The 11,903-nt window shown below is 39.7% G+C and overlaps 1 protein-coding gene across 1 annotated transcript in view; it reads left to right on the top strand.

Moving 5' to 3' along the window:
- Positions 1-11,903, top strand: part of LOC100533406 (inositol trisphosphate receptor) — a gene marked incomplete in the record, with an annotated part of 124,925 nt that overhangs the window by 87,750 nt on the left and 25,272 nt on the right. Inside the window, 5 exon segments of the mRNA NM_001204689.1 lie at positions 345-374; positions 7,022-7,171; positions 7,610-7,741; positions 8,280-8,445; positions 11,488-11,541. Coding sequence (NP_001191618.1) covers positions 345-374; positions 7,022-7,171; positions 7,610-7,741; positions 8,280-8,445; positions 11,488-11,541 — 532 coding nt within the window.

The following is an 11,903-nucleotide window of genomic DNA, read 5'->3' on the forward strand; positions in this document are numbered from 1 at the left end:
CTCTCTCTCTCTCTCTCTCTCTCTCTCTCTCAGCACATTGGTACTTACACAAGCTTCAACAACCATAAGCATGCGCATCTCTCCAAGAGAAGGTGTCCAAACACATCCGCTTTGTGCAATTTTCCCTCTTGTGCTTGACCATGATGTACTACACAGAGAGGATACCATACGTTTCTAGGGACACCTGCTTCGAGCCTTTTTTTTCTCTCCTTCAGCCTGTGTATGGTATGCTATATACACATGACCATATGTCCCCACGTGTGCTGTGTACAGAGTTGTGACCTCTATAGAACTGGCTGCCACTCTTTGCCGATATATATTTGCCTTTATTCTATTCCCTCAAGGGTCTAACTTTGAAGAGTGATAAAGAGAAGGTATCTATGATATGTTCTGCTGAAGTGTTTCCGTCTGTCTATCCGTCTGTCCGTCCGTCCGTTTTAATCTGGCATGTACTCCCATACACGACTATGTCACAATGCCTGTACCCTGCCACCTCATTACTCACTCGTAACTTGCTTTTGCTCTCTCATGGCTAACTGACACAAGGTGGATTTGAAAGCGCTTAGTAAGAAAGAGTTAGAAGATCATCGAAGGGTAAGACCATCTCTCCTCTCATTTTATACATGTAAAAGTGACGCATGCTGCTATCCATGTTTTGTCTCTGTTTCTCTAAATTTGGTCAATTTGATTTTTTTTGTTGCTGTCATGGCATTTTTCTCTGTACTATTTTCATGTTGTTATACTGGTCCTCAATGGATAGTTTATTACTTTCTGTTTTGATGGTTGGTTATGTGTTGTCTCCTTTGTGTTTTACACTGTTGTTCATGGATCCTTGAACATGTTGTAGTTTGGTGTAGTCAATCTGTAGAAAATTGGTTTTGGACTTGCAGGTGTCAAGTTTAGTGTGTCAGTGTCTGTCAGAGTTTAAGTATTTTTACCAAATTAATTATGGTTAAGACTCAGAACTGTTCAGTGAGGGGTTTTCTTTGTTTACAAGTTTTTGAGTGTAGGTAGCTGTCATCAGCAGCCGATTTCTGTCCAGTCTTGAGTTGACTAGATTTGTAACAGACTGACTTTAGTAAGAAGTAGGCCAAATATTAAGAATACATTTGAAAAGGACATGTGGCTGCTTGCTATGAAAGGGATGATGCTACATTTCTATGAAGATAAAATGGTCGTGTTCTAAAAATCAAGTGTCCTGTGAGCTGAGGGTCTTCCAGTCAGCTACCCCCTGAGTTCTAAGTAGGGGTATGCGGAAGGAGAAGTAGTATTTGTAACACACTACATCTTTATTGCTTTTGAGAAAATACTCCTTCATTAGTTTATCTCCAGCCCCAACTCCACAAAAAAAAGAATGGGCTAGAATATGCGTCTGTATATATTTGTGAATACGCATGTTTGTGTGCTTGGGATAGGGGGGAGACCGGGTAAGCAAGGGAAAATATTGGTGATTGAGAGGTGGTAGATTGTAGAACTATCATTTCACTGAATAGGTGTTGGTCTTATTGTTGGGAACTGAAGGGCCTGGTCCTTCCTTTGCATCACAACATGAGGTTTTTGGGAGCAAAAAGTCTTACAAAATTGTATTGTTTGTTTCCTTTGTCTTGAGGATGGAGTTGTCTGCTGCTGATTCAATTCTTTCATTGTTTATGCTACCTTTATTTTTATCCATTCTTTACTCATTTGTTTATTGTAACGCTTCATTCCATACTTCCACACACAGAAAAACACACACACGCACACACAGATTTACACACACACAGGCACACATACACATACACACGAGATCCTGCTTGCAGACATAATATCAGTCGAAACAATCAGTCATCTTCACATTCACATTCACACACTTGCACTCAAGTTCAAACATGTAACACTACGCTGCAGTCATGAAGTTCACTTCCAGACTCCCTTTCTGACTGTAGTACATGTATTTCCCTATTATCCTGGGCTTTGCCAACTACTGGTTTCCATCTTCACCGGACTCCTTAATACTTTCCCCAGAAAAAGTGAAGTAAAGGCTACTGCTCGCTACTTACCATACTCGTCACACTTTCTTTGAATAATTGTGAAATACATCTCAGTGCCGGCTACAAAATATGAACAGGATTTTGTATTACGGTGTAATTCTTCACCTCATTTCTCTATCCTGACCCTAACTTTCACAGGGCTAGAAGGACTTGACAGTGATATGGGTCAATGAATTCAAAAAGACTTGAAAAAAGAAGACATTAGTTTGGAAAAAAGAAAGTAAAGGTACCTGTAGACTAGATATCTGCAATCTGCAAGCTTGGATTTTTAGAAAAAGTTGTATTTTTGATTGAGTCTTTTTGTGGTTTTTATTGCCCAAGTGTGGACAAGACGATTGATTGGTATATGGGAGAGAGATGATTAAAGGAATTTATAGGATTAAGAATGCTAGTTTGCTTTCATGCATGTGTAGAACTAGTTCGATGTTGTATGAGCTTTCTCGTTATATAAGAATTTTTGTTCATGAACTAATATTGTGTAGCAATTTTAGTTTCTTGAATAATTGTTTGGTTCACTGTCTTGTTTATCGTTAAGCATTGCGCAGTATCATGATGTAACCTGAATTTTAGTCTATGTTGCTTGTCATAGCAGACCAGTAAAATGCTTCAAGCAATTCCTGACTAATAACATATTGACGCTGGTCCTGCAGTCCAGACAGGCAAAATAACTTCATATTTATTGGACTGGCTTTGCAAGGCACAGATCACTGTTATCTCAAGTGGTTTGGTGAAAAATAGAGTAGGGAGCAGTGGCAAGATAGTCTCATGTTGTGCCTTGTGGGAGGGATGCTCAGCGGGTAGATTTGTCTGTTAGATTGTATTTGAAATAGATGTTGCCTACCATTACACAGATATATGAGAAGTCACTCTTCTTTTGCTATGTATTATTCTATTTTGTTTTCTCGAATAGCTCAAGTCATAAGTTTCCGACCTTCTATTCCTTGGGAATGTATAGAGAAAGAATACTTCTTGTTATATTTTCCTCTCATTTGATCTTAGCCTGTCGTCTTGTATTTGTCTTTTCTCTATTTGTATAGCTTACTCTGTATTGTAGACTGACTTTACTTTGCATACCCTCTTGTTTGTCATTTCACTCTTCCCAGCCAGCATGCAGAGTATTTTAAATCTCGTATATGTCTTAAAGGCCTAGATCTCCAGTGATCACAGTCAGTGTGTATCAGTACTCACTATAATTTGAATTTCCCAGCTTTTTTTTATTACCTACTGTCTTACTGGAGAAGGGGTTATTTTTGGTGTATGAGTGGATATGTGAGTTTTTGTTTTGTTTGTTTTTAGGGGGGAGGAGTGTTGGCGGTAATGTTTTTGTTGAGGAACCACTTTTGCTGCCGATGATAGGTGGCTCTACCTCAAAACCTCTGCTGTTTGCAAGATCAAGGATGCTATCTGCCTTTAAGATTTCAAGAATTTGACCTATCCGCTTCCTAAATTTTTGGAGGGATGAAATTTGATTTCTTTGCCCTCTTTTATTGTTGTAGTAATCTGTGATTGTGCAGATACTGGTTTCTTGAGGTTTGTCCTCCTCCTAGTTTTGAGAAGCCTTGTCTGTTTTTGGGGGTTTTTTCTAGTTCGTAATTGGATGTAATTTCTGTTGTTTGGAGAAATTGTTATTCCATGTTTTATTTTTGAACTACTTTTTTCTGCTGTTGTTACCAATTTTTTTATATTCTGTCACTGCTATAGACTGTGAGATTGTTATGGGCTTGTGCAGTAGCAGGCCTTCTGACTGCTCGTTGATGAATTGTTTAGGAGTGGATATTGGGTTGTTTTGTGTGCATAGTCTAGATCAAGTCAGCAGTGTCTGCCACATCTACACAGAGAGTGGGTAGTTGGGGGGTTGTCTGGTGTGGTTTGCTCCTTCTTTTCTATCAAACATCTATCGTTCTTTTCTCTCCTCCTTTTTTGTTGTTGTTACTCTCTTGTAACACCTCTAATAGTTAGCTCTTATACGGCCTATTGTGTTGCAAAATTCTTACTAAAACTAAACTAAAATCTGCACAGAGGTCATTTTGTCCGCATTTCCAGGTGCTAATTTGTGCTACCACAACGCTACTTGGGACTTATTACGACTTTGGACACACGTTGTCTCATGGGCTCACTTTCTTTACTCCTTTGCTTTACTCTTCTACTTACCGTACACACACTTCAGTGTGCAGTGATGTAAATCTAGCAATCATCCCTGGGGAGTTCAGGTTCACAGGTCTTATAGGCTCAGGAGGGCCAGGACGCAAACTTTACTTTTTTCTTCCGCTTGTACCGGGGGGGGGGGGTCGCAGGGAGACGCAAGCGTCTGTCTGCAGCAAGGCGAGTGGCTTGTAGGAGGGACATCCCATGAGCTCTCACAGATTCACTCGATCGCCCCCCTGGTCTTCTTCTGGCTCTCCATCCAGAATATTTTATGTTGTATGCTCTCAGAGCTGGATGGTTTGAGGGCATCCGCGTGAGGTGTCCGAACAGGACGCAAAGGATTGAAATAAAAGGCTTACAAGGACTTGTTGGTCATTTTAGTTTCATAAGTGTCATTTGTAGTTATGGAGATAATTTGGAATTGTAGAACATTTTAAATTATGCTTATAAACATTTGGTTTTTTTCAAGCATTCTGTATAGACTAGTGCTGTTGTAATACTAATGTTTTTTTAATACAGTATTATTATGCAAGGCTTTTCATAGTAGAATTAGTTGCCTCTTGCTTTACATTAGAATTACCCATGCATGTTTGGGTATGACTACTACTGACCCTCATAGCTCCCTGTAGATGTTGTTTTAGTATTTTAATGCTTGATAGAGTAGGGTTTGTATTATTTTGTTTACTTACAAGACTAAAAGAAAATACCAGAGGTTCGTGAGGATTTGAATTATGAATGGGTGATGATTGCGGAAGGTTAGAGCGTGTCACTGGTAGGCCATACTTTCCCCCTCTTGTTTCTTTCTGTCTGTCTGACTTTTTCCCTGCACCAAATGACCATTATTGTGTTGATGTGCTTCTCTGTACTCACACAAAACAGACCACTGATGGTAGTGTTAATCCTAAGCATGTGTAGACGGTTTCAGTAGCTTTCTGGAGAAAACTGATGGTATGATATATAAATGTTGCCTTCATACAAAACACTGTGATGATTTGAAACTTGTCATGTGGAGTATCGGGCATTAAGCTTTCCAGTTTTTTCTTGTGGCTTTTTGTAGGATATGGAGGGTTATGTTTATAGAATATAATTATGTTTGGCTCTCAGCTCTGTCTTTTTCTCTGTGCGTGTGGTGTCTGTAAGAGTGTTGACATGGTGTTTGTAGTTAGTTTTTATGCTTGTAGTGTATTGTTCTTCAATAACAGTCTTCTTAAGGTCTGCTCATGATCTGGTTTATGTGCTTTTGCACTTAACCATCATTTCATGCTGGACGACACTGTATCTAAGGATAAATTTCAGTATAAGGCTCTCGTGAATTGTTTTAGGACTTTTTAATTCATAGCTCTCACCCAGTTGGCTCAGTCCCATCAGAGGATGCTTAAATTCAAGGTCTGACCTCTTGCATAACAGTATTTTGTGAGGAATATTATATTTGTGACACAAATTACAGACTTTTCTGTTTCCCTGAGATCTTTTGCGGGAGAGAAAAAGTCTAGATAAATGACATGAAATGATTAGAAAATGAAATTTTGTTTGTCTGCTGTGTCAGGGTGCATGTGTTTGTAGATGTGCTTATATGTGGGAGTGAGTGTGAATGTGTGTCTGCATGTTTGTCTATGCTTTTTACTTCTGTGAAAAATGTTTAAAAATGTTTACTAATTTTTTTGTGCTCGTACCAGACAGAAATTCAAGAGTTTAACATCGGCCATCTGTACATAATATGCTGTTGACCTCCTTAATAGTGTTTACTATGGTTATATAGCAAAATCATATCTGTGAGTGCCAGTTATTTCGGTGTTCGTTCACTGTGTACATCTTGTCTCGATAGTTTGCATTTATTTTGGCACTGTGCCCTTTAATGATTTGTCCCTGTTATCATTTGTTCATTGTCTCTTTGTAGGTCATGAAATTCTTAAAAGTAAAAATTTTTTATAAAAGATTTATGTCTTTAAGCCATTCTCTCCTTATCAACATCATCTTTCAGTAATATGTTAGCAAAAAGCTGTGAGTGTTGTTTGACTTGAATATTCGTTCGATGTGTCTTGTCAGGGGAACTTTTGGCTTGTGGGCGATCTGGTGAGGTCGGCTCGTTTTTTTTCATCTTTTCAATGTTGCCATTATTTTGGTTGCTAAAGAATATTGTGCTGCTGACTGTCGTAAATTGCGTCTCAATTTGTTCAGACGGTTTTTAGTAGGGTACCTCCGAAAATCTTTTTTTGTTTCCTATACCTCTGTTGTTTCTATCAAGCCATTTTTTCGACTTTTTACAGAACTAAATTATATGTTACAGTTTTGGTATACATCTTTTTTTCCTCCTGAGACAGTTGTCTTCTATGGATGGTTGGCTGGTGCTCTGGTGTTGTTTGCTCCTTCTTTCCTACCAATGTCTATCGTCCTTAGTAACGCTCTTGTAACACTTTTAACCCTCTCCTTACGTCATGGTTTTCTATTGTATCCATACGACGTGGGGACCTCTGTGCCACCACTTTCAAAGAGGAAATTTACTCGTTAATCCGATCCGTACTCTTTGCATAGCAGTCTGTCAAAATGATTTTTTGAGAAACATAGAATATTTCAAAGAGATCTTCGTACTTGAAGTATTCTAAAATGTGAAGAATACAACCGGGGGGGGGGGGGTACAAAATGACCCCAGGGCGTACGGATAGGTTTAATCTTTGGCATTTTTAGGACCTTATTGTAACTATATGTGTTACAAGTGCCATAAGATTCTTACTATAACTAAAATGCCTGCCTGATGAAAGGGGCCATTGCCGAACTGGCTCACCGTGAACTCCAACACTCACCAAGGTCTGTGTATGTACAGTGTGTTTTCTGTGGTCTCCCCTCAGTGCGAGGCGCTACGTCAGAGCCTCCTGATGCGCTACTACGACCGCTCACAGCCACGCAGCCGGCGAGAGAGCCAGTCCAGTGGACCATCCAGCGGGCCAGGCTCCACCATGTTGAGTCAAGCTAACAATCTGTCCTTGCATGATGTACAGGTGAGTGCTCACTCTTTGTAAGTGTTTGGAAGGGGCTGTGGTCCTTTGGTACTTCCCCAAGATCTTACTACTTTACTTCCTTCTTTTATTTCTGACTGTCTATCTGTTGGTTTTGCTCTTTTCCAGCCCTATATGATGGTTATTTTGATTCTAATGAGAAATGTGCACTACATACCATGCAGTACTATCGTGACCACAAAAACCCCCCACCTGAAAGTACCTTTGTGTGATGTTTCTAGATGTTTATTCCCTCCATTACAGTAGGCACACCTGTAAAGTGCCCATAAACAACTGTTGGGTGATTGGTGTCTTTATCTTTGAACCTACTGTGCCAGAGCCACCTTTTTGTACAAAATCTTTTTAAAAAGATCAGTGTATGTCCTTGTACATTCACTGCATGTGTATTTATGTGGGGTTTTTTTCTAATCCTATGTCCAGTGTTTCCTGGATGACAAGGGTGCCTCCAACCTGGTGATAGATCTCATCATCAAAAATACTAGTAATAAAGTCTTCCTAGAGACTGTTGAGCTGGGCATTGCACTGCTGGAGGGAGGCAACAGCAAGATACAGGTGAGTGTCACTTGTACGTTTTCCTTACTTGGCGTCAAGCAGGAGTGAGGAGATTAAGATGTGAAAGGTGTTTTATAGTGGTATGTGTCAAAGTCTTACTGTTTGCTTGAGTTGATTTTTGTTGGCCTGCCACCTCTATCTGCCATTACCTCAATGCCTATGGATTGGAGTTGGGAAGACACCCATTATATACAAGCATGGATGCAAACTTTCTAATGGTGGATTCTCTCTCAAACAGCCATGCCCTGGTGTACACATGTATTCTTTTTTTAGTTTATAATCTCTTCTCTTTGTTTTTCTCTCGCTCTGCAACAGCTTGGCCAAATGCCCAGACTTGAAAATGAACTATTTGTATTTGAAAAAGTCGGCCATCATGTTATGACTTGTCAGCATCTTCCTGGTGAAAAGTTCAGGATACAGAGCCAAAAGAAACATCAGAGGCAACTGCAAGTTTTAAGACAGCTGAATGACCCATGTTTGTGTTTGGGTGAACAGAATTATTGGCAAGTTATGCCTTGACTTCTACTCTGTTTCTCAGAAATCTATATACCAGCGGCTGACCACAGACAAGGACGCTGACATCTTCTTCAAGGTGTTCCTTGACCGCATGCGTGACGCACAGGCTGAGATACGCAACACGGTGACAGTGAACACATCAGACACAGAGCACAGGCAGCACCGTGAGGAAGACAAGAAAAAGAAAGGTGAAGTTTACTACTGAGATTATTTAAAAGTTTTGTCACTTTTCTCGAATTTAGGAAATTTGATGTTAGAGAATTGTATTAATTATGTAGCCTCTGAACTGAAGTTTTATGAATGTTGTGTCAAAATATTTTTGAGGAAACAGTCAAAGCTTGAGGTGAAATCTGCCTCTGGCTTCTTGCCTCATGTCTGGCTAAATGTTTTGTCTCTGTGTCTCGCTACCTTTTTCAGAGTTGTTTTTAAAAAATGTGCATATAGTGACATTATGGGAGAGCATACGTTAAGTGTTTATCTGTTATTCATAGATGTAAAGTAAGGTCATTTGTCTTCTAGTATTGTTGTGAATGCATACAAATGGTGAGTCGAAGACTTGCCTGCTTTTGAATTTTTACTCTTTTGTCTAATTAACGGACAGAGTTGGTCACTCAATCTCAGCCACACATTCTGTTTCCCCTTCCCTCCAACCCAATCTCATTCATGCACATCATATTACACTTGGCTGAAATAAATGTTTTGTGCTGGAGCAAACATTCCGACAATACTGTTGCAAGTCAGTTATACAAGCACATGGTCTAACCTGCATGGGTCACAGTTGCTTGTGCTTTTGGATGGCTGCATCCCCCCAGGCCTCCCCCTGCCTTCTTTGTAGCAAGCGTTGTTACTTTTAGCGATGTGTTGACGTAATAGGACTCAGTTGTACTCTTATCTGACTTTTGATGGGTTATGTGGTATGGTCAGCCCCTCTTACTTCTTTTCACTGTTTCTGTAGTCCTAGTCTGCTCTGAGCGAAATATGGCCATTATTTTTTCTGACTTGTGAAGTACAATTCAGCTACATCTTTTTGTAGATCTTTCATGGCATTTTTTTTTCTACCAGCAAGAGGGGGTCAGATAGTAAACTACTTTGTGGAAATACAGATTTTTGACCAGGTTATGTGATGTTGGCAATATGTCTTCCCTTGTGTGGTGTGTGTGTGAGTGTGTTTGTGTGTGTTTTGGGAGGGCGGTTATAACGTGGGTGGATATGCTGATAATGTTGTGCCCAGGCTGCTCAGAGCCTTCTCTCAACACATAAATATGACCGCTTGTTCCTGTTATCTGCCAGCAAGGTATGTTATATGGGGTAATCACAGACTTCAGGAATGAAGTTCATCGGGATTTAAGTCGATGTGTGCATGGAGCTGAGTAGTGTATGTCGTCTTAAAGGTCTTAACAAGCCACAGAATGGTCACAGCATTTAGAATCAGATTGGAGCTGTGAAGTATATTTTGTCTTAAAGGTTTCAGTATAGTGAAGCACAATAAAGTGGCCACCACTTTTTCATGTATTGCACATATCTAACTTTCATTCTGTGGTAGAACATGTGTTTAGATGAGTGATGGTTTTGTGTTTTTCTTGATTACCGTTGTCAAGTTCAAACTAACATCGCACCAAGCCCAAAAAATGCTCTTCCCACACAGAGGTTTATGAGGATCTGACCCAATTTAGAACAAGCTTTTTGATAATGCTTCATTGCATGATTCCAGTGATGAAGGTAACTCTGATGAAGAAAAAAACCCCAAAAAAACTAGCAATATTTTGAAGATTTTAAGCGTTTGAATCGAAATTGCCCTGGAAATGACTGTGATTCTATCATTACCAAAGATTGTACTTTTCGTGCCATCACAAAGGTGACAGGCATGCGGAGAGACTTGTAATACATCTATGAAACTAACTTTGCCCAAAAAATTCTTCTAGCAGATGCTTAACCCTGACTATTATTTAGAAAGTGTAGAAGAAAGATTACCTGAAAGGTAATATTACCAACTCTTTAATCAGAAGTCCACACTCTTTTCTCATGCATTTGATCCAAGTTTCCAAGTTTTTAATCAAAGGTTTATCCTCATTTCCCATACATTTGATCTGAGTTGGGTTTTTTTGCATTATGCTTTTCTAGACGTAGCAGTGGCTGCTCCCGCTGCGTTTGTAGAGTGCATCTTTTCCTTTTAATGAAGGTCATTGAATTTTGTTCACGCTGGAATTGTTGATTTGTGTTGTTTTAAAACTTGGTGTCTGCAGATATTAGCTTTTAGTGGTAGATTAACTTAGACAATACTTATTCCTTGCTTCTATGAGACTTACTTTTCCTGCATACTGTCTTTTAAAAGTAACGGCGCACTCAAAAAACTTAAACTTTATATCTATCACATTTGTTTGATTTTGACTTGTGAAACGTAAGGATATTGACCTTCCTGTTTTATCCCCTTTATGTAATCATTTCATGTTCTTAGTATTGGTGTACTCTATTTTAAGTGTTTTATGTTTATATGTTTCTTTCCATAAATGCAAGCTTTGCAATTTCTTTTACTTGAATATTGGCTGTTAAAAGCAGCTTTTTTTCCATGCATTATTTTGAATGTGCATGAGTTTGTATCAGTCTTTCGTTCTTTGATGGTAAAATCTGTTGGTTTTTTTTGTTTTTGAAAGTGTAGCAGTCATAAAGGTTATCTTTCAAGTCCCAGGCTGGGTGTTTTTTAAACTCAGAATTCGGAGATCCTGCCTCTTAAATAACCTAATAGTATTGATAGGGGCATTAAAATTGATGAATCAATAGCAAGTTAGATGTAATGTATATCATGTTGGTCATTGTGGGCATATAAGCTTACAGCACCAAATATCTTCTCACATAGAATTGGCTTTTTCAAAGTTTGATCATTTGTCTCTAAGGCTACAGATTTGTGTGTTCATCGGATGCTCATGAATTAGCAATCTTTGTTTGAGTCTTGAACGACTGACATTGTAGCCCTCTAAATGGACTCAAAATCGTAGACTGTGCCTGGAATTTGATGTGGTGGGGCCAAGATGCTGCGTCATTATTGGATTGGAAAGGGGGCTCAGTTAACAGCCGAAGACTTACACATGGGTGCTAGGTGCTACTGGGGTCCTAGGAGCTTTATGTCGAGCTGTGTTCAATTCAGTTGCTTCTGTGTTCTGCATTGGTGTTTGTATGCGTGTGGTTTTTGTTCGTTGTATCACTGAGCAGCCATGTGCGTGGCCCGTCCACAGATTCAATGAGCTCGCTAGACAACCATCCCCTGCTCTCAGGGCGGATGGCAGAAGGTAAGGCCAGCTCACACTCATACTGTAGCACTAACACTGCTTGGCTGCCTGACCACACCGCTCACCATAGTGCATACGTGGCTACTTAGATCAGCTGCCTCCTCCTCCTCCTCCTCCTCCTCCTCCTCCTCCTCCTCCTTTGGTTGTCCATAATCTTCTTTGGTTGCCTAAACATCTCTTGGGTGGTTGAAGGGTGCCATTGGTAGAATAATATTATTATACTTCTTAACTTTCTGTCTGTAGGTCTGTCTCTCTTGCTGTCTCCTAACATTTAGTGACCATTTGTGTGTGTGTCTCTCTCTCTCTCTATATCTCTCTCTCTCTCTCTCTCTCTCTCTCTCTCTCTCTCTCTCTCTCTCTCT

Source organism: Aplysia californica, unplaced genomic scaffold, assembly GCF_000002075.1.
Source record: "Aplysia californica isolate F4 #8 unplaced genomic scaffold, AplCal3.0 scaffold00028, whole genome shotgun sequence".
Taxonomy (NCBI): Eukaryota; Metazoa; Mollusca; class Gastropoda; order Aplysiida; family Aplysiidae; genus Aplysia; species Aplysia californica.